This window comes from Engystomops pustulosus, chromosome 6, assembly GCF_040894005.1.
Source record: "Engystomops pustulosus chromosome 6, aEngPut4.maternal, whole genome shotgun sequence".
Classification (NCBI taxonomy): Eukaryota; Metazoa; Chordata; class Amphibia; order Anura; family Leptodactylidae; genus Engystomops; species Engystomops pustulosus.
The window spans coordinates 51,708,493-51,732,521 of record NC_092416.1 but is presented as its reverse complement, the minus strand read 5'-3'; the positions used below and the strand labels follow the sequence as shown (position 1 = coordinate 51,732,521).

General features: G+C 41.4%; 1 protein-coding gene across 4 annotated transcripts in view; it reads right to left on the bottom strand.

The window, feature by feature from the left end:
* Positions 1–778: 778 nt before the first annotated feature.
* Positions 779–24,029, bottom strand: part of MIB2 (MIB E3 ubiquitin protein ligase 2) — a 55,638-nt gene continuing 32,387 nt past the window's right edge. For 3 of the 4 annotated variants that reach the window (XM_072156061.1, XM_072156063.1, XM_072156062.1), the window contains exons 7-19: positions 21,701–21,808; positions 20,233–20,337; positions 17,994–18,156; positions 17,072–17,205; positions 16,450–16,598; positions 15,822–15,978; positions 14,736–14,890; positions 6,989–7,115; positions 5,408–5,626; positions 4,593–4,771; positions 4,030–4,211; positions 3,686–3,751; positions 779–1,650 (exon numbers count right to left, since the gene is read on the bottom strand). In XM_072156061.1, coding sequence (XP_072012162.1) covers positions 1,409–1,650; positions 3,686–3,751; positions 4,030–4,211; positions 4,593–4,771; positions 5,408–5,626; positions 6,989–7,115; positions 14,736–14,890; positions 15,822–15,978; positions 16,450–16,598; positions 17,072–17,205; positions 17,994–18,156; positions 20,233–20,337; positions 21,701–21,808 — 1,986 coding nt within the window. In that variant the 3' untranslated portion in view covers positions 779–1,408. The remainder of the gene's footprint in view (positions 1,651–3,685; positions 3,752–4,029; positions 4,212–4,592; positions 4,772–5,407; positions 5,627–6,988; positions 7,116–14,735; positions 14,891–15,821; positions 15,979–16,449; positions 16,599–17,071; positions 17,206–17,993; positions 18,157–20,232; positions 20,338–21,700; positions 21,809–24,029) is intronic. The other variant, XM_072156064.1, reaches the window with a different exon arrangement.

Sequence of the window (24,029 nt, the reverse complement as noted above, 5' to 3'; positions counted from 1 at the left end):
TGTAAGTCAGATATGCCAACATGTTACTTTGAGGGGATTATGTTACTATCTACCCTGCAGATTTTCCATTACAGTCATTCCTTATCCTCTGGCTTGGGAAATACACCTGTGTTGTGGTTAATAAATGCTGCATATTTTAATTTTATATTTCTCCTAAATATATTTATAGGGGGAAATCTGTGGAACAACCTCATCGCTTCCACAATGTACATATAGTGAAAGTACAGATAGTTTGGATTTGCTATTGAGTTTCCGCTTGTGATCACATTTTTAGCATTCATTACATTTCTCTGTCAGGTCATACCAAAGGAAACATGGAATAGAAAACTGCGATGGATCCAGTACATGATATGGGCAGCACAGTGGCTTAGTGGTTAGCATTACAGCCTTGCAGCCCTGGGGACCTGTGTTCATTTCCCAGGGTCAACATCTGCAAAGAGTTTGTATGTTCTCTCTGTGTTTGTGTGGGTTTCCTCTGGGTCCTCCGGTTTCCTCCCACACTCCAAAACATACTGGTTGGTTGATTAGATTGTGAGCCCCATGGGGACAGGGACCGATTTGGTAAGCTGCACAATCTGTGTGCGCTATATAAATAAAGGAATTATTATATATTATTATGATGGACATCGAATGTGCCAGACAGATCCCATTGACTGTTATATTATCTGTAGTCCATAGTTCCTATTTACACAAAATAGGGGTTTAGGGGGAGAAAGATCAAAGTGCAAGATCTGTCAATAACTGCAAAAATGAAGAGAGAAAGACTAAAAAGCATGAATTTGGTAATATTAACAAGCCTGCATTTATTTCAGTAATATACACATTTCATACATTGTACACAAAAATGAGCAAACTTGAAGTTTTTAATTTACTCAATCGTCAGAAAATGGAAGATGTGGAATTGTGTATCTAATCTAATGTCATGTATGACCTCGGTCTCATCTACTTGGGTCACTGGTTATACCCAGCAAGCCTTTCTATAGGCCCACAGACACTTTCCAGGCCACTCATGTGGGGTATTGACCTCATGTATTGCTTTGTCACGTCCCATGAACATGTATGAAAAAAAACTAAATGCAGCATTTCTGTATTGGAAGGCCGTGATCCAGAAACATAAACTAATGATGACTCTTACACAGACACCATGATGGCAATGGGCAGTGGTGACCCAGTATAATAGGAGTGATGGGAATTGGCCTTTCTGTCCTAGGAAGACTATAGGATAGCCCTTCCAGTGTGGAGAGATATAGATTATAGAAACACACAGCAGCCACACTTCTTCATAAGCAAAGTAGGTCGGCTCTGCTCCAGACCTTGTCCTGGTGGAGAGTCTAGACCACCATGCTGAGCTCAGGCAAGACTTCTGTCCTTAATGTTGCTGACCCCCGCACTCGGGCAATACTCACTATCAAACAAATAACTGTATCCTCTCCCGAATTCCCTGCCTACAAATGGGGCACGAGGTGAGGGAGGTGCTGCAATCTGCGCAGGAGCCATGTCCGCACTGGAACACCAACTTGATGTGACTGTCAATGCAGATGGGGCAGGTCATCCTTTCCTCCATTTGGCGATATCGGTTTTGAAGTTCTTCCATCATCTTGCGTTGATCTGATGCTTCCAGGCTGGGAACAGTGTCTACTTCTGTACTGTCTACATAGGAACACAATACACAAAACACATCAGTAAATGCAGTTTTATAGTGGATTGGTAGAAGTCTGATGCCAGGGTGGATCTTGCTTCTTCATGCAAATTTTTGGGACTGAAAAAGATCTAATATAACTTAATGCTGCTGAGGGATTAAACTGGGTCCTAGAGGGATGTTTCATCATATATGGCTACCAATATGTGTACATACACTTAAAGGGAACCTGTCAGCAGAAATTGACCTAATAAACCACTACCAGTATGTTGTCAAGCAGCTGAACACCTTCTAAATTGTGTTTCTTTCATGGCCCAGTGTGTTGGCATCATCCAGAAAATCTACTTTGAAATGAGATGTAAATTGGATGCATAAAGTCATGGAGGTGGAGATTTTAACACTGAAGTCAAGCTCTCTCTTCCTCAGAAAACCCCCTCACCTTGACTTTATGGTTCTGCACCCAAAGATATCTCTAACCAGATCTTCTGAAGTCCGATGCATGATGTCAATTACAGAGGAGGAGGCTTCAGAGCTCCCCACCTTGACTTCAGTGTTAAACTCTCCTCCTCCTTGACTTTATACAACCAATTTACATCTCACTTCAAAGTTGATTTTATGGATGATGCCATCACACAGACTAGAAGGTGTTACTAGAAACAAAAACTAGAAGGTGTTACACTGCTTGCCATTATTCTGGTAGACATTGTCATTATTGCTTATGACAGGTTCCCTTTGAAAGAAATCTACCATCAAAATCAAGCCTGATAAACCAAGGGCACTTACTCATAGACCTAATCTTCTTATATTTGTTATGCAAGGCCTTCTACTTTCTAAAATCAACTTTTATAATTATGCTAATGAGTCACAAGGTCTCTGGAGGCGTTACCCAAGCCCTTTCACACGCTGTTACACTGTGCAGGAACACTTCCCCCTTTGAGCTGTGTGCTGAATGTCCTCTGCTGCAGTGAGATTACATCAAGCAAAGGGAGGTGCTAAGGAAACAGGTCGGAGGCGGAGACAGTGTAACAGCCCGCAAAGCTGCAGCTCGGGACACTCTAAAAGATTAGCATAACTTCAAAAGTAGATTTTAGAAGGAAGGAGGTCATGGATAACAAATATAAGAAGATAAACACAGTCACAGTGTCTGGATCTATAAGTAAGTTATCATGCTGGATTTTGATAGTAGATTTCCTTTGACTCCTTAATGACCAAGTTTTTTGTTCTCCTTTACAGGGGTTGTAAAGAATCTGGCACCCAGAAAACAGCAACAAACCTGTCCAAAGTCTGTGTCAGATCAGTGGAAGTAAATATGGTAGAGCTGCAAAAGCAATGGATAGCCATGGCTAGCAGGTGTAGCAATGCTTTTGGAAGAACATATCCATGTTTTCCTAATTTTGTACAAGCAAGAGGATTGTTTTCTGTGAAAAAGATTTGATTTCATGTGAGGGTGTTTCAGGACCCTTTTAACAAAAAAAGCAATAAGTAAATAACCCCATTAAACTTGCTAAACACAAGAGGTCCTTGCACTGTGCAGCGGGTGGTAGATCCCTCAGCAGGATGATTCATTACATTTAGGATTTACAGGGCATTAGGGAAAAACAAGTTCAGTGCCCAAATCCAAAGCAGAAACTTCAACAACAAACAGGCCTCATAACCTATGAAGCGAGCCTGATGCTATGTAAGAAATACGTCATGTGTAAGGAGACTGTTTGCTTTCCTATTCACATGAAGCCGGAGACAAAATTGACTCCTTAACTTTTTGATGGAAACAACCCATTACTCTTGACATTATATGGATGCAAGTTGTCTCAGAATCATCAGGTTTGGCTATATCTAATATGTATCCCCCTACCAATACAATCTTGACTATAATTGTGGTTATATAAGGAGGGGGTTTCACAGCATCTTATGCCAGGATTATGCTGTGTTATACTGATCCATATTGGTTCTCAGAAGCACTTGGTACCTTCCTATTCATGACCCAATAGTGTTCTCAAATATTAAACCTGGAAAAAACAAAGAGGTAACAGTTAAACGAGGCATCACCTTGTCTAATCTTCTTGGTGATTGATACTTGACACTTTATACATTTCTTCATCCTCCGGGAGCATTCTGAAAAAGAGAATCATATGGCAAATGCTGACTAGTTCTTATAAAGACCAGCAGTCCCCATCAACAGAGTCCCCATCAACATTCTCCTGGAATAGCTCCATACTTTTAGTAGTGGCTGTGACTGGTATTGCAGCTCAGTTCCATTCTAGTTAACTAAACAGAGTTGCAATACCATAAATAGCCACTTGTGAAAGTATAAAGTTATGCCTAGGACAATTCTAGCGATGTCCTCCTAGCCCATGTTACCAGTATATATGACTGCTGCCATCTTCTCTTACCTTCACATACTATGCTGTGCTGACACGGGAAGAAGCTGATGAGCATGGCCAGTTCAGAACACACAAGGCATTCAGACGGAGTGGTAGCACTTGATAGACTGAGGTTGGTCATTGTGTTTGGAGTCGTGTGGACCCTGCGGAGGGTGCAGCTGATGGTGGATGAGTCTGTCTCAACCTGTTCCCTGAAACCAATATAATGACATTTACTTTATTTTGCAGCTCGGAGCGATTATGACAATACCATATTCATCATTTGTTTTAGTATTTTACATGGTTTGCACAGTAATTGCACATAAACATTTACTGTTTTGTCATTTTCTGGCACATTTATTGGATGGATATGGACTTGTTTTCTGTGGGATGAACTATAGTTTTTGATGTTCAGTAGCGACATCAGCATTCTTGTTTTTACATTACCAAGACCTATTCTCTGTTTTCCTATTCTAATGTTAATATATAGTGAATATGACCCACAAAAAACTTGCTGACAACCACACACATAGTATGATCGCACATTGTTACATGGAGCTCTACCCAGAAGATGCAGATTCTATGTCACATACCTGAATTTTTGAGAGAAGCTCTTCACTAGATGTGCTATCCTTCCATCAATGATCAGGTCCAGAGGTGACTTTCCCCTGTGATTGGCGTAGTTAATGTCTGCACCTGACTGTGCCAAAAAGCAAGCGATTGCTGCACTGACATTCAGTTCTGTATTTCCAAGCAAACCAGTAGCCTGCAGCTGAGAAAATATAAAAAAGAGGTTTACCACATAATAACCAAATTATAATAAATGATCTTAGATCTAATTTAAAACATGGCTGACAAATATGTCTCCTTTTATAGCTCACAATATCAATAATTGTTAATAGCCTATAAGGAGGTTTGGCCCCACCCCAGGTGAATGTTGTTTTCATCAAAGTGATCATGTATAGTCTTATTTTTAAAAATCTTTAGTGACCATTTTCAGGGAATATGAATTATTCTCCTTTATGGATTATTATGTTCTAAGGAATATCAATCCGAGTTATTTTTCCTTCTTTCCAATGTTTTTCCGCAATGTTTGTCTGCTCTGAAGACTGAGTTACCGCGTATTTGCTAAAGAGGTGTGTGCAGCCCACGAGGATGCGCAGGTAGAAGGGATCGCAGAGGCTACTGGGGTGTGAAGTAGCCTTTGCTCTCACTGCCCAGGGAGAGGCTTCTCCACAACCCATTAGCCTCTGCTGCTAATTAGCATATTAGTTAGATAAAATATGGCTTAGTTTAGAAAGTATTTTAGGATTATCTAAAGATTGATTAGCGCTTAGCATGTGAATAGCAACTTCCCATCAGATCAACCTTAAAAGGTACATTTATGATGGTAGGTTTCCTTTAATACCTTTGCAAGAATAACTGCGCCATTGCCCTCTGGTTCCAGGCATGAGAGGTGCTGCTGGACAAGCACTATGTGCATGGGGGTGTCACCATCTTCATCCTCTGCATTCACATCTGCCCCTTCAGTTACCAGCAGCTCCACTAGGTTGATGTGGCCATGTGTCACCGCCAGATGCAGGGGTGTTTGGTTTCTGTTGTTCCTGAGATTGACATCACATCGACCCTGAAAAGTAAACCAAAAATGTTATCATATAAGACTACACATGGTACCATTAGCCTGTTAAGAGTTAGAAGTCATCATTTTCCTGTAACGCATCCCATAAAACTGAATGACCCCAGAAACCAGCCCCACAAAGTGCTCGGAGGCAAGTTACAGAATACTTCGGGACCAGGGAGAAGCAGGATAAAGACCCGGATCCTACCTGTCCACTCACTGATTTGACAAGGTGGCCACTGTCATCCTTGTCTATTTCTTCTTTCTTCCCATCCCATCTCAAGTGCTAGCCAGAGGGGAAGAAATTTACCAATAGGGCACATAACTTTACTTTGAGCCCCAAATCTGCCAAATCTGACAAAATCATCCCTTCTTACTTCCCCCACAGGAGGCATAACCTCAACTATACTGGCATGATACTGCAGAGGCTCTGCTCCTTCCCTGACAAGCAGGACAGAAAGCCATTTCTATTGGCTGCCCTTCAACTTACCTGTTTTGGATCCATATAACTATCTTTGGGCAGAGTGACTGATCATGTGCGTCCACTAGTACCCAGCTTAGTACCCACCTTACCAACCAAAAATTCAGTTAGGGCTTCCCGCTCTTAAAGGGGTATTCCAGGAATCAGCATAATTCATATACAAAAGAGTCAGTAAAATATAAGCTAATATGTAATTAGTTGTTATTTAAAATGTGCTCCCCTTAGCAGAAACATGCAGTGGACATACACTATAAAGAAGAATTGAAATGCTACTGGCCCTTTAATCAGTCCGTGAATTTCCTCTGTGTGGAGAAGACACAGGACAGAAGACGTCCGCTGGTCACATGTCCGCATCACATGTCCTGCACTTGCCTGGGCAGGTCATGTGATCACCCCTATGTTTGGCTGTAGTCGGTTGGTTGCAGTGCATCCAGTATGGCCAGTGTTGTGGTAATGTGCAGTGATGGCAGTTACACATCATTACTATGGTACCAGAGCAGGAGAGTCTGTTACATCATCAATGGGAGCAGAGTATAAGAGGGAGGAGGAGTTACTAGAACTAAAGGATCATGGGACTTGTAGTTTCCCATGACAGCCATCTTGGTTATAACTTCACCTACTTTAGAGAGGCCATAAAATTTTGTGAATCATAAAATCAAACTATTTGAGCTCCATTTTGTAACTAATGAGATTGAGTTTTGTTACATTCATTTATTTAAAGCATCATGGGTTTTTGCAATAGACGTTCATATTCCCGGAATACCCCTTTAAGATTAAAAGGTGCCAAATGCCACACATCCGCCAGCCAGCAAACATGTCATCAGAGAAACGTTTTCATTAGAAGAAGAATAAAGAGTTGCATCACAAATAGTTAATACTATGTGCCTCACCTCTTTGATTAAGATGTCCACGACTTCTTGATGGTTGTTGAGCGTGGCCAGATGCAGTGCAGTGAATCCATCTTCCTTCTTGGAGTCCACCAGCTGTCGGGCCCGATGCAGAATCTTTCTTACAGCTCTGGAGAAGAGCCCAGGACATGGATTAGAACTTATTGTCACAATAGCCATGTTGGACTAGTAAGTAATACTAACTTTCAGGCTTCAGGCCCCTTTCACACTTGCGTTTTTCACGCGCATTTTCTGCACGTGTTTTTGACACGCAGAACTTGCATTGCACTCTGACCCATTGTAATCAATAGGTCTTTTCAGACTGGAATTTTTTTTCACGCACACACGCGCGTTTTTTTTAACGCACGTTTAAATCTCGACATGCTCTACTTTTGCAAGTCACTGGCGTGAAAAACGCACCATACAAGTCTATGGAGATGCATCAAAAATGCATCGCACTCTGAGACACATGCAAGTGCAATGCAAGTGCAATGCGTTTTTCATGCATCAATTGCCATAGAAAAGATAGAGCTCAGTCCTGAGTCCATTTCACGCGCATTTTCTGCGCGTGAAAAACGCATTGAAACTGCATTGAAAACGCGCATGAAAAACTGAGACACTGAACAAACTCTGACTGAAAACTGATTGCACGCTGATGAAAAATGTGCGTTTTTCACTGATTGAACCCTGATCACACCCTGATCAGACTCTGACGTGATCTGCAACGCAAGTGTGGAAGGGGCCTTAGTAACCCAAAGCCACATATATGGTATCAAAGTTTGATTTCATAGTCAGTAAAAGGTGACTGAAACTCAGATTAAGCTTTCATGCACATGAGCATTGTTTTAGTATATGTTTTAGTATATCCATTGATTCAATCCATGGAGCACACAGACAAATTCATATCAATGGGCTCAAGCAGTTCATGCGCAAATGCCCTAAAGGCAACCTGTCACCTATTTTTACCCCATCAAACTACTAGCCTCTCAGCTATGGTATGAAATGTCCTTTCTAGAATTCCCTTTTATGTGAAATATCACTTGTTAAATGAGCAGAATATTTTGCCAGAGATGAGTCAAGTTCAGAGGCTGGAGGAGGAGTGTAATTTTAGTCCTATTTCTTCGATTTTATAGAAGCTAGAACCATGGTATCTGGTATCAGATTAAAGGGAACCTGTCACCACATTACCAGGGATCTATAGGAAATTGCCACTAGCTGTATTTGTGAAAAATGTAGTGACCCATTTCCCTTTAAAGATGACATTACTAAGTGAGGTGGAGAGGGATGATATTGAGAAAAGCGTTAGGCCGGCGGCGTTTTGAACCCGTTTTTGGGCCGTTTTTAAATAGTCCGTTAAAAAACGCATGCTTTTTTGCAAAATGCATGTGGTTTTTGAAAACGCATCCATTTTTTGACCCGTTTTAATTAAGATAATTGGTAAAACGGACTGCTTAAAAACGGCCCAAAAACTGGTTCAAAACTCCACCTGTGCCTCCAGCCTAAGGGGGGAATCACACAAATTTTAGCTTGCAGTAATATTAGTAAAATTAGCAATTATAATGGAATTTGACTGGTTGAAGGCCTGTAACTCATTATGAGAATACATGTTGATCCGCTTACTGTTCTGTGGATTTAAAGGCCTGTGTCATATACAAATGTATCCTGATAGTCTTTGGAGAGTGGGATAGACACTATTTGGCATTTCCTCTAGTGATTTAGGGCAGCGGTTGCTGTGGTCTGCGAGCAGGATTGCAAAATATGTTATGGAACAAAAAATTTATATTTCACAACTGAGCTGTTCATCTGTCATTGTGAGACGTGAAGCCAGGGACAAAGTGTCTGAGCTTCCTCTGTCTGCTATCCTTAAAAGGGTTGCCCATTTTACCTCATGTTTTTTGTTATGTGTATGTAAGTGTGGGGGGGGGCAGGATATTAGGTAATTTACCAATATACATCCATTAAATCCATCCTGCTCTGCTTTCTTGATATGTGAAGTGAAGCCTCCTGTACTTTACCTCATCAGCCAGACATTCCTGACCATAAAATGGCCGCCTATGGAGGGTCATGTGACCTCTATCTGTCCATGAACAATCGCCAGTTAGAGATCACATGACCCTCCATCTGCGGCCATTTTATGGACAGGAATGTCTGACTGATGAGGTAAAAGTCAGGAGACTTCACTTCACATATCAAGAGAGTGGTGCAGAATTATTAATAGATGTATATCGGTAAATTACCTATTATCCTGCCCCCCCTCCCCCTCCACACTTACACACATATTACACAAAACATGAGGTAAAGAGGCCAACCCCTTTAATGAAATATGGCTTTTGTTGGATTTCTAGGGCAGAGTTGTGCGTCACACTTTGTGACTCGTCTGCGGACAAAACAACCAGATGTGTTCGGGTCTGACTGATGTGATTCCAGCTCACTTCTAAGAATTTCATATTTCGTATTCTCTGACCTATATACGAATACACCACTTGACTTGTTCATGGCCGTGTTTATTAAAAAGGATTGTTACAGAGCAGAAAGATGTGAAATAACATCCACTGCCGGTGTGTGGTCATGCTCCAGTAGTGCTCTTCTGCATAATCTGAGGTAAGTATCGAACCATAGCACTATTTACTTCCATAGGGATTTTTTGTACTGCTGGACAGATACCTGAAAGAGGATCTATCACATGTAATTGTGACAAAATATAAGTATTAGACTGCATTCACACACACGTATATACAGCCAATATACGTCCCCCATACACTTCTATGGGCTCACGGCACCATACGGGAGCGGTACGGTGCAGCATTCCGTACCCCATAGAAAGAAAGGACATGTCCTATGTTTCTACGTGATACGGCGCCGTGCGCTGTATATGCCTATGGAGAGGGGCGGGAGTGAGCTGCGCTTATCCCCTCCTCCTCTCCGCAGCGCCGATGTATGCCCGCCATACAACGGTACGGCAGGCATACATCGTCTGAATGTAGCGTTACAAAGGGAAACTATAAGGTTCCTACAGATATTGTGGAACTAGTATGTATCTATATACTAGTATATGTCTCAAAAGTATTAAAGCTGATCGTGAAGTTCAGACTGCTGGGACCCCAACCGATCACGAGAATAGTTAATGTTTGATTGCTGGATATAGCAGAGTCCGATCCCATACTATAATAGGGAGTGGCAGGACACATGCTTGATCTGTGGTTCTATCCTCTGATGAGAATGGGATTACCATTCTCTGTATTGCTGAGGGTTCTATTCTCCTGATTGATGAAGGTCCCAGTAGAGCTCAGCTTTAATGTTATAAATAGCTGTGGGAAAATAAAAGCTGAGCTGTGATTGGTTAGATTGGCAACAAGAATAGGTATGTTCTCAGACACATGTTTGTGGGCAGTAGGGCAGATTTTGGGCAGTAGGAAGAGAAGAGGCAGGAAGTCATGCACGGTTCTCCATGTTCAGCCTGTAAGGCAACATTCACATTAGTTTTATGATATGATAATCATATATGCCAGGAAAGCTCCCGCCATATACACTCCATAGACATAAATTGGCAGACAAGGCCATCCTTTTTCCTCCATCTGCACAGTACACATAGCAAATGATGGAAAGAAGCAGCATGGTACATCTTTCCATCTTCCTCCCTCCTGCTAAGCAACGTATACGCTTAGCGGAGGCCATACAAGGCAATGGGGGATGGATGCGATACAGTTGTATTCATCCACCATAGCCTCTAATGGCCTCCACTGTCCTTAAACTCAGGAAGATCCTCAGTGATGGTAATTCCCATCATCAACTGTGCATTATCCATTTAGTACTCATTCACATGGTTGTTCAGGGGGCAGTGATTTGCTCGCATGTTTTGTGACCAGGTAACGGCCCTCGTTGACTTCTATGGCACCGGGTGACCGAGTCGGGTGGCCACGCTGCAAAATATTGGATATGTCCTACATTTTGGCACGGCTGCTCACCTGCCTATAGAGGGAGGAAGGATGAAGAGCGCTCACCCAGCCACCTCCTGGCCTGGGATCCAGTCCGGGGGCGAGTACATGGCTACCCTTAGAGTGTAGATGATCCCTTACAATGTTCAGTCACAAGAAAAATGTGCTGTTTTTGATACAAATTAGCAAAACACATTTTTCTATATAAAAGATAGGCAAAAAATGAAAGATATGTGAATATGATGTGATATTAGAAGGGGTTTCCTGGGGTGGTGGTATATATATTGCCTATTTCTAGGTCTGGACAGCAATTTATGATTTCTAAAATTACATTCTCTTCCAAAATGTCCTATCCATTGAAATAAGTTATGAAGAATATAAAGTAGGTTCATAAAACACAATGACTAACATAAATAAGCAGAGCATTGTGGCCGGTAAATGCAATATATTAGCTTCATCTGGAGGATGTGAGGCTTACTCACGCTTTCCAGAGATTTATTGAGCACAGTCCATCCTCCATCTGGCAAGTGGCTTGGAAGCGGACGGGTATTTTACTTGCCCGGAGGTGGTTGCTATTGTGTTTATGCACCATGTTAACACAAACATATGTAAATCCTACGCACAATCCAGCAGTCTCCTCCGTACACAAATATTGTGCTTGGATTGGCTCCTGTAATACCGTGTCCTAATACCTGCCATTCGTGTTTACAGAGGAATTAATTCAATATTCTATTATTTGTCTTAGCCTGTGCTCTCAATGTTAAAATTCTATTTATAATCTGGATTTTGTCTTAGAAAAATAACTGGAAAGAGTCAAGTTTCAGGTCATTTGAGGTTTCAGTACACTAAAACATGTGAGAGTGATCAATACAGCCTGATCAGTGGTGAAGCTATGAGGAAGATCACGACTACTATGGCACATGGTAAGCAGACTTCCCTTATTATTATAGCAGGATTCCTAAATCATAACTAAGGTGTAAATACAATTACATAAATGAGTAGTGTAGATGATAAAAACAACTTTATAACCTACTTTATTATAGAAATATGTTCCTGTGTCCTTTTCCTTTGTTTTTCTTCCTCATTTAATACGTTTGTGTAAATCAGCTTTCTACCCTGTTCTCAGACAGCTGAGTGATAAAGTAGCCCGATAAAATGTCTTAACTCTTTACAGTTCCTGAATGGTCTAATCTCATCAGAGCTGTACGCCTACATCAAGGGGAATATTTTCTAAGTATGGAAAGATTTCATCATTAGCCTCCTTATCTGTCTGAACTAGATGGACCTCAGCAGATACACTGCTCACCGCAAGAGAAAGAGCAGAAAAAAGGCACAGAGAAACTACTTTACTTAATAAAGTATATCACAAAGTATTTATAAAGTAAAGTATATCACAAAGTTTACCATTATCACCTACTTTATTCATTTCTGAAATCAAAAAATTTCTTTGAAGGATTAGTTTTAGCTTTGATCGACAGATGTAGTTGTATGGTGCTATATGTCTATATATATGTCTATATGTCAATGTCTATAAGGATCATAACTGAGTACAGTCCTGATCTTTTTCCTTCAGCCTCACAGGCCTTAAAGGGAATTTTCCTATAGGTCCTAGCCTGCTGATTGGTGGGGGTCTCAGTGATGAGACCCCCACAGATCATGAAAACGAGGGGTATCAGGTAACTCAGTCGGACCCCTCGCCACTCCCGGAGAGCAGTCACACGGTCGATCATGACTGTTCTGCTCCATACATCTCAGTGGAGAGTTACCTCCGTTAACTCCATTTATCTAAATGGAGCTAACGGAGGTAACTCTCCATTGAGATGTATGGAGCAGAACAGTCATATGTAACCGTCTGCATTACTCTCCCGGAGTGGCGAGGGGTCCGAAAGAGTTACCTGGGACCCTATCGGACCCCTCGTTTTCGTGATATGTGGGGGGTCTCATCAATGAAACCCCCACCGATCAGCAAGTTAGGCCCTATCCTGTGTATATGAGTATCTCGTACACACACAGGCTGCAGGGGGCTCCAGCACCAGGAGTGTCACATCATTATACAGGCTGTCAGTCATCTGTATAGGAGTATCTCATACACACAGGTTGGAGGGGGCACCAGCACTAGGAAGCACATAGAGTAGCCGGCACCAGGAGTGTCAAACCATTATAAAGGCTGTCAGTCATGTGTATAGGAGTATCTCGTACATGCACAGGCTGCAGGGGGCTCCAGCACCAGGAGTGTCACATCATTATACAGGCTGTCAGTCAAGCACGGGGGGTGTTGCTGTGCCTCCCACTCATGAATAAGCTGGACAGTTGAATATGATAATGATTCATTGGACATCTCAGAGAACATTTGCATACAGCTTTAGGACTTGATTATATAAGTTTACAGGAACGTAGAGGGACAATGAAAGGATGGGGCAATGCTTTCTAATGGCAGTTCATGAAAATATATTTAGTTTTGGGGTTTAATTTGCCTGGCGGGTTCTCTTTAACTAGTGGGAAGTTTTGCAATCATTGAGTAAGAGATGTGGAGAGTAGACTTACAGCCTGTGGTGAATAACAGACTGTTGTACATGTTTTATCTTTGTAGACTGAAAATAACAAGTTGCGTAATAGCGGAGAAGAATTTTTAAAGTTTGTGATAAAATAGTTCCACATTTCTTCGTCATGGTTTATTCTGTTCAATAATAGTCAGAATATTTGTGCCCCCTAAATAGGTATAGTTGTTCTCAAACGTAATATTCAACCCGTTTGTGGTGCAGCCGTGCTGGCTTCGACACAAATTAGGGGGTGTGCCGCTAGGCAGTTTGACTGATTCGGGCCAAGCGCCGTATTTAACTTGTGTTGTACGCCATATGTTTAAGATGCACCACAAAAAAAGATGGTAAACTCTGTCAGACCTGAGCGGGGAAGCTACACGTTCATTATAGACGGACAATGCACTTTCAGTGAAAATGACTTGAGTGACTTGAGTGTAAGTAAGTGTGCCCCAATATCTCTTCAGCGTACATTGATCTGTTAGAGATCACTGGGTCTCTATGTGGTTTTCCTTATCCCATCCTGGAAAGCTTTACATATTTCCCAGAATCCCTCTAGTGGAGCATCAATGGCTATAAGACTCCACACGCCTACACAGCGGCCTTAATTGTCAGTCTATGTCAGGAGAACTCTTACTTCCTGACCCTAGGCACAAGCCTCTCACTCAGCTAAACCAGTTGCCTACACTGTACTGATGAGACCCAACCAGGTCGAAACAGCGCTGTCTACAGCTGGGAGTCTGTTCCTTCTGGAATAGATATAATGGTTTGCTTTTAATCCTGCATCATGTCATAAGGCCTCTTGTAGGTCATGCTTGATGTCAAGGGAGCTGCCTCACAAGGAAGCTAAAAGAGGCGTTGTTTTCCTTATTCCATCCTGGAAAGCTTTACATATTTCCCAGAATCCCCCTAGTGGAGCATCAATGGCTATAAGACTCCACGTGCCTACACGCCGGCCTTAATTGACAGTCTCTGTAAGGAGAACTCTTACTTCCCTCTTCTATGTAATAAACAGATATACCAGACCCTGCAGAAGAAAAGCAGACACCCATCAAATTGCAGCATGGGTGACCCCCAAACATCCAGGGCTGCAGCTACTTGTCATATGCACTGTGTCCTATTATTCTGTGTCTGCTCATAGCATTAACATCTTCTAAGCAAACACTTAAGATAATCTGTCTTGCTGATATAAAACACGACCCGTGTTCTTAAATTAGTAATGTATCTCGTCGATGTGTCCTGTGATCAGAAGATGAAGAGGATAAAACACAGACTTACAAGACATTTCCTTTCAGAGCTGAGTGATGTAGAAGATTAAAGCCTTGCTGATTCTGGATGGTGAAATCAATATTCGGTACGTCAGTGAGGATCTCAATGATGCTTCTATAATCTGCTGTGATGGCGTAATGCAGTGGAGTATCACCATGCAAGTCCTAGAAGTGTAGGGAGAAAGTTACTATTCTATACACTTACAGCTGGGCTAAAAATTCTGATAAATACAATCAAAAAAGCAAAGAGGGAAGGGGAATGTAATAAAGGAATACAATGTATTAAAGGTGAGAAAATGTATTAACTTTATTAGATACAATGTGAGTTTAAAACATACTGGATAAAAAGGATGGCTTCAGGAGAGACAGAAGTTCATACAGACCAGGACATACATGAAATACAGGTAAAGAGTAATTACATATAACAGGCATGCTATTGACAGTCTCAAAATAGAGTTACAGCATTGTGTGTGCCCAGACGGTTAGACAGCGGTAACAATGTAATACCATGACCAGAAACTAGTCCACGGACATATGCAATATAAAAAGCTGTGCACCGAACCCTGTATTCATAATTACCTAGTCAGAAAAAATCCCCAACGCGCGTTTCAACCCGCTGGTCTTTCCTTGAGAAAGACGCTGGCGGCATATTGGTCCCCATTACCATTCGTGTGAATGAGCCCTTAGGGCAAGTTTCGATATGATATATTTTGCAGCATGGATTCTGCAATGCTGATTACAATAAATAAAAAGGACACTTTCTATGTGTGGCAGCAGTGAAAAGAAACCTGAATGCTGCAAAACGGAGGAGATCATTATGTCGTTAAATGCAGAATTTTTTTCCCCTAATCATCATTGCTTTATGCTGATGCATAAATTTGGTGCAATGTCGCTGTAGGACGGGCTCGACTTCAAAGAGTAGTCTCCTGAGATGCTACTTGGGCCTTACATAACCTAACTTTACACTGCCAAGACTATGTTCACAATGGACTATGGTTTGTGATAATTTACATCTTGGAGTCAGATGGCAAGTGGAATACAGTGCTTAATGGAAACTTCTAAAGACTAAGTGATAAATTTAACTGTGTCCCCTCACCTGCATATTGATGGCAGAATTGGGAAGACATAGGACCTGCACCACTTCTGTGAAGCCTTTATTGACAGCGATGTAAAGAGCGGAGCACTTGGCATTGTTTATGAGCTCTGCATTGGCTCCCTTGGCCAATAAAACTCTGACAATAGCAGCCTGGTTCCTGTAAGGAGATGAGAAATATTACAAAGCAGTCACTATGACCCTGGAAACACACTAAATATAAGGATTCTAAATCTAACTATATAGGGAGGGGGATTTTCATCCTACAAAGAGATGGCACATCCAGCTACTCAACTATGTAATAGACATAGAGGTGTCCCAGATAATGCCCTTACATTCAATACTCAAGATCAACGGGAGTGAGACTAGTGGTCATATAGGCTGGACCTCCACCGATCAAAACATTTTGGATAACCTTGACTTGACTGTTACTTTAAAAGTAATGAAAAAAGTATGAAAAAACTATTGTGAATTAGTTATTATTCTAAGTCATTGGAAGACATCTGGTCATGATGGTCATGACATCTTGATAGGTCTCTTTAGGATGTGCAATGTTAATGTTATAATCTAGCCTAAACCAGGCAGGTGTAGTAAAAAACTCATCTCTCTTTATATTCATGAAACATCTTACCCATACGCAGCGTAATGCAAAGCTGAATCCCCTTCGTCATCTTTAAGGTCAATGTTTGCATTGGCTTGAAGCAAGACCTTCACCACCTCCAAGTGTCCCAAGTGGGATGCCACCTGTAGGGCAGTTCTCCCTTCATTCCTTATATCCACCTACCATGGAAAAAAAGAGGCAATTGTGAGCCTTACAAACATGCTGTAGAGAACAGGGTCTCTGAATAAGAGCGAAAATCTTTTAAACCTTGCCAGGTATTGTCCTTTCATGGTAAGTTTTCCAATATACTAGTGCCCAGCTTCTTCCAGCTGGAGGGGACTCGGGCCAAGGGTGACACAGTCATCACTTGATGTGGGTCAAAGTGTAATGTACTTGAAAACTCTTTTTAATCAGCCAGAATGACGGTGATTTTAAGCAGGCTGGGTTCTGCTTTGCCTCATTTTAAGGGGAGGAATCCTGCTGGAGGGCAGCCAAATCCATCAAGCCATTCCCCGGTCAATCAAGTAAAAGGGCTATTCTACAGCGAGGAATCCACTGGGTATACAGACGTAATCCAATGACTTTTCTGATTGCAGGCATAATGATGACAATCATATGATGCCATAGTAAGTCTGTAGAATATGAGAAGTACCTTGTCTGGGTGTTTCAGGAGCATTTCCCTCACTCGTCCCGTGTTTCCCTGTGCAGCTTCGATAACCAAGGAGCTGGGGCTATCACAGTCTGTCTTCTGAGCAAGTAACTTCTCTAAAATGGAAACCAGTGTACCTGTCGGATAGATAGTAAGTGACTATTTGCTTTAAGTTCATATCATTATAGAACTTCAAATCGTAAATATTTTAGTAGTTATCAAATACAATTTTCAGTGGGCAAATATAATATTGGTCATTGGGAAGGGGGTAGCTGCAGCACCCTGTGTGTCTGTGTCTCAGTCTCCTCTCCTCCACACTCAAGAAGATCCCTTCCCCCATTCCTGTCATATGCATTGAGCAGGAAGGGGAGGGTGATGGTGTGGAAGAACGTATGAGGAGACTGAGACACAGGCATATAGAGGCTGCAGCTGCCCCTGGACCTACCACACTCTGCTGCCAGGGGTCCAGGTAATGTGTAATAATGTTTTATAAAGTACAGAAATTATTCAGAATGCTGCCAAAAGCATTTTTAAAATCAAACCTACACAGAAAACATCATATTGCTATAATATTATAGGTCCTATATACACATCAGGATAGGGAATATATGTTGGATCTGTTTGGTAATAAATGGGTCTGTAATAATTAGGGATCTAATGTAGGGTCTTAACTTCTACTTTTGATTCATAAAAAAGTGAGAATTTAAAGGGATTATCCAGTTTAAATCCATTTTTATATACTCTGGTAATTCTCTGGAAGTATTGGGTTCCTGTTCAGGGCCCTTTGCCAGTCAATGATCGGACAGCCTATACGGTCGACTAATGGTCCTTATGAATACAGATAACAGCCGACCCAGTGTGAAGTAGCCCTTTAATTAAAATGGGATTTTTATGTCACATTACATAAATGTATTTTTGGACTTACGTTTAGGTTCCTTGGCATTTTCTGTTGTCATCAGGTTTGCATCATCATCTCTCTGATAAGACGTCAGGCAGGCCGGGTTAAAGGTCCAAGACTGGCCACCTACAGACACTCTCATGTCTCCGTCTTCAAACACTTTGATGACTTTGCCAATCTGGCCTAGTGCCTACAGCAACACAGGGATTGTAAAACAGCGATTAGAGTTTTTGTGTTAGCTTGTAGCTACTGTGAAACGTTCCCAGCTTCCTTGCACAGAAAATAACAGAAGCTTTAATTAATCCAGTATAAGTCTTTACAGAAGAAGACAAGAGGACAGATTTATAAAACCTAGAACAAATAGAAGACAGTGCTGTTGCCTACATTGATATATAAAGGCTACCTTCTAGGAACCTGTGGCTTCCATGGATATCTGAGATCTACTCCTTGCCTGTTATCAGTAAGTGTGATGAAAATACAGAAAATAAGAAAAAAGGCTTTGAGAAATTTATTGTAACATTCTATCAACCACTTTGAACAAATTTTAAATCCTACTTATTGGATTATAAAATGCCTTACTATATGCAAAGGGCTCACAATCTACCATCAAAATCAAGAATAATAAACCAGGGGCATTTACTCATAGATCCAGGCACTGTGAAAGTGGTCTTATATTGTGAATCTTCTTATATTTTTCATCCATGGCCTCTTTCCTTTCTAAAATCAACTTTTAAAAATGTATTAATGAGCCAGAAGGGCTCTGGGGGTGGCGTTACCAAAACCCCTCCATGCTGCAGATTCACAGGTTGTTACACTGTGGTGCTGGAGCACTTCCCCCTGGGAGGCAGAGGGGAGGTGCAGAGAGAGCAGGGGGGATGGTGAGACCTGCTGCAGCCCAGTGTAATTTTAACAATTTTTTAAATTTTTAACATAGATAAGAAATATAAGAAGATTACCTCAGTCATGGTGCCTGGATCTAAGAGTAAGGGTCCCTGGTTTATCATGCAGGATTTTAAATGGTAGATTTTTTTTAAAGGGTGTTTCCAGTTAAGTGATATTGATGATATGTCTGTAGAATAGGTTATCAAGTTTGATGGGGGTCCCAAACATGGGACCACTGCTAATACCACTAGTTTAAGGTTCCAGAATAATAACAGAAAACAGAGTCAGATGCCAATTCTCCATTCTCAGTGGCCGGCTCCAAGAACTGCAGTATACAGATATTTTACACGGTTCTCCAATGGGAGACTGGCAAAGCAGCAGGAGTCCGGAGTATTGGACTAACACGGATGTGATATTGATGACCTATCCACAGAGAAAGGGAAGGCTATGGTAACAGTTTGCATTAGCCTGAGCCATACTTTTTTATTTGGTATGGTTGTACAAACAATTTAAGTTATCCCCTATCCACGGGGCAGGGGATAACAATATGATCGGTGGGGGTCCAACTGTGTGGACCTCCAATGATACAATAGAACAAAAGGCCCAGTTCTCACTAATAGGTGCAGCAGCAGCTAGCGCATGTGTTCAAGGGATTATCAGAAATTGCCAAATCCTTCCATCCACTATCTCTAGCACTCCCAATGTCTATGAGCAGCAGGATGCATGCTCGATCTGTCGCTTCATCAATTAGTGAGATTGGGTGGAGGGAGGTGGTTCCTGTATTTGTGATAGTGGGGGTCACAATGATCAGCTTGTTATCCCTACCATATGGATAAGGGGTAACATAAATAATTACCACTAGTTCCCTATCCGTCTAACTTGCCAAGTTCCAGCAGCTATTCCATGCAATGCGGTTCCCAAGGCTGAACTGGGACAATGGGAGTATCACTTCCTCTTTACACTAAATTGTGGGGACACACACAGTGTGAAATAAGAAATCATTTTCTATATGTCTATCCATTAAAATGTCACCGCAACATCTAATAAGGAATATAACTGGGATCAGAGTTTACTGAAATCCTGGGATGGTGGGTCAATTCTGGTATAACAGGAAGGAGTTAAAAATGTCCCATGAATACAGCCATATCCATAGACCCTATTATACATAAAGATATCATACTGCAGATAAAGAAATCTACTACCTGTGCATTACATGCCCCATAATCTGATGGAAAACTGTGAAGACCCAAATTTGTTCAAAATGGTGACTGATCTTAGAGCAAAGAACAGACAGATGAGGAAGTGACAAATTTGTACAAGAAGTTATATGATACTGCTAAGCAGCACTGCGTAGGGTTAGTGCTTGCCGTGTAACATCACTCACAGGGGCCATATCATCTGTCCATTCCCCATGACCAACTTGTAGCTTCTTGACTGTATCCATGTCATCCATCACACGCACAACATCACCAACCCAAATGCTGTTGTGCTATAAAAGGAAAGAAAAATAATAAAACAAAAAGCTTTTTTTCTATCAGAAGCACAATGGAAAGGGAGCAACTTATAACATTCACAAGGCGGTTTGAGAAGCGTAAAATATAGTTTCATACTCGGAGACTAGGGAGGAGACACAGCGATCACATGAGGAAGAAGCTGCACATATGTGATGGGATGCACAAGTCATTCCTTACAACATCTACAGCACGAAAACACACAGCACAAAATACCCGGAGCACCTACCAATACACTCATGGATACGTCAAGGAGTTAAAGATGAATATGTGTTTCTTTGTATCAAAACAATCTCCATTCTGTATCTTGTACTACTGAAACCACTGTTGCTCCAATTTAATCTATGGTACCTATGTAACTGTGTATCGATTTCTGTCTATTGATCTATCTCTGTCTATATCTATTAAACCATTCATGTGTTTACATACATAAATACAGTGGGGCTGTATCCAATGAATCTATAGAGGGTGCGGGGGGCTTTATATAAAATAACCATGATGGGGCTGTATATATAATAACCATGAGGGGGCTGTTTGGGATGATAAACTATGGAATATTTTAGGGAACAGGAGACTTTTTTAGTTTCTGAATTTTCAATGCTCTTAAGTGAGTTCACTGCAAAGGGGCCTACTGAGGCTCTGTCACCCAGGGGCCTACTGAAACCTGGAGCCGACCCTGTAGCACCTTTAGAAATATATTTACTTCAATACTTATTTTACCCACTATTGTCAATCTATCATCTACTATCTATCTATCGCTCTAATGTTTATCTGCACTGTAGCGCTATCCAAATCACAACACATGCAAAAAAAAGAATTTCAAAGTGTAAGGTCCTGTATGTCGGCCCAATCATATGGACTGTAATTGCTACATTGCCGGTGCTGCAGTTCTGCCAGCAGATGGGAAATCCTTGCATGAAAGCAAGAACACCTATCCAGTGCAATGTGTGCAGAAACAATAGAGCTGCATACTACATGACAGACACCTTGGTGTAATCCAATGAACCCTGGAATAGGTCTACCGAGCATTGCTGTGTTATGGATCTGGCACTACGTTCTAGTTTCCTTATGAATGGAAACCATAACGTAAATGTGCGCCTAAGACATCCCATCTTATAGTGATTATCAGTAATTACATGACATCAGAAGTGTCCCTGAATGTAATCAATATGGCTGCACATCGCTTGGCCAGTGAGTGTAATCTACCAAAACATCCTGTACAGAGAGTAAAAAGATGTCAGGGGAGAGGAATTTACACCTCACATCTCTCTTATACCAATAATAGTCCAGAATAAATCCTGCTAGAATTACATGTACATCTGCACTCCCCCCTCCAGGTACCTTAGTTAAAGCTCCCGGATGGAAGGTCCAACGCGTTTCACTGTTGTACTGAACTCTGACATCTCCTCGCTCTGTGATGCGGTGAACGGTTCCTGTCTGACCTATAAACTGCACAACCAGTCAAAGTTATAGAAGGCTATGGACAAAAAAAGTACAAAAAAACTATAAAACATAGACAGTGGTAATAGTGGTGACACCATACACGGCTATTATAAGGCTTCTATAGAACTAGCACAAACATGTAAACCCCCAATCCAATTTGTAAAAACAAAAAGGGGGTCACATACTTGAAGTAGACAACATATCTTTCTTTTACCAAGCCATCTTATATATGCTGTAAATATATATATATTTTTTTCCTACATATGATATACATCACCTAGGACAGGTTATCAGCGGATCATGGGATCCCAGCATCTCCTGCATTCCTGCTACCTCTCCATCCACTGTCTATGGGGCTGACAATAAGAGCCGATGGTTGTGCTCCATTGTCTCCATTACTCTAATAAGCGATGGGACAGATTTTGTAATCATCTCTAACATGTAGAAAGTTGAGGCTTAAAGGCAACCTGTCACCAGGTTTTACCCTACTAAACTACTAGTCCTCTCAGGTAGGGGATGAAATGTCTTCTCTAGAATTTACTCTTTAATGCAAAATCTCACTTGTTTATCTATAAAAAATTTCCCAAAAGTCAGGCAAATATCATCCCATTTTCACAAGAGATTCCATAGTACCTGACTGATTTGGTAAGCTCTGTGCAGCGCTGCGTAATCTGTGTGCGCTATACAAATAAAGGAATTCATATTACTATTAATTACCTGCAATCATATAGCTGGTGTCATATTAAAGATAGAAATCTCATCTTTCAGGTCACATTAGGCTTATGTTCTGTGAGCTACAGAACTGGACATGCAGGCAGTTAAAACGTGGCAGGAATCTTTATCTAAAATGTTCAACTATATTTTTAGCTGCCTGTATTTCTGGTTTGGTAGCTCACAAAGCCATCTTTTAGCTTTCCATGCCCTTGCAATTAAGAAAAGAAGGCTTTCAAATGATGCAAATGAGCCTGAGGGGCTCTGGGCACCATTGCTGTTAATAGTGCCCAGAGCCCCTCAGGCTCATTTGCATAATTTGAAAGCCTTTTTTTTTTTGTAAAAGCAAGGCCATAAAAAGCTAATAGAAGAGTGTATCCTGACAGAGGTGGCACACAACAGTGTGTCAGTGTGGTGTGACATGTGGTGTGACAAATTTAGGTTGGCAAGTTACTTTTAATCGATTTGACCTCTTACCAAATAATAATAATAATAATAATAATATGTATCCTGTCCCCTGGCAGTCAGCCGTATTCATGAGGGGGCCGGCCGACACACCCCCTCCTCTCACCTGTCAGCGGGGACCTGTTAGAATGGCAGGCAGCAGTGCATATATTGCATAATCGCAATATACTGGGGTGTGCCCCCTCTGGCAGGATCTTTTATAAGGTTTTTAAAATTATGCAAATGATCCTGAGGGGCGCCAGGCTCCATAGATGTTAACTTTTAAAAGCCTTTTTTTCTTAAAAAAAACAGGGTATAAAAAGCTAAAAGAAGAGCAGATCCTGCCAGAGGGGGTACGCACCAGTATGTCAGTGTGCTTGGTGTACAATCCTTCATCCTAGTGGTAGATGTCCTTTAAGACCCCCAAACACACTAGACAGCTTCGGCTGAACCATTATTCATCCAACAGCTATCTCTCCAGACTCCCTGCTAACCATATATGATCTGCTCGTCTGAAAGCTCATGTAAAGTATAGAGAGCTGCAGCAAGAATAATAAAAAATATCCAACCAACTCCACCAGATAGTTGTAACAGAAGATATCTCATAGTGGCTGTTGGATCATAAAAGTGGGGAATCTTTACACTGTCCAACTTTTTAGGCTGTAAGCAGGCCATACAAATTAGATGCAAATCTGCTCAATCCCCAAAACTCAGTTGGTTCATCCAACAATGTAATGTGTATGGAGCTATCTGACTGCACTCTGATTGTAGATATCAGAAGATCTGAACATATAGTTATACCGCTACCGCTTGTGTAGTCTAGATACTGGTCTATAGAGCAAGACTCTGACTCCCCACTAGTTCATGATCCTTTAGACAATTCAAAGACCAACCACTCTTCGAAGCCATGGAAATGTAGCGTGGACTTATAAATCGACTATGGCATATTCAGCCGGAGATTGGTGATGTCCTTATGCCTTTTATGTCTTGGATTGAATTTGTATATAAAAGAAGTTGAATACATGAATTGTCTATGAATGTAGATATCAGAAGAACAGGCAATTATTCTTTA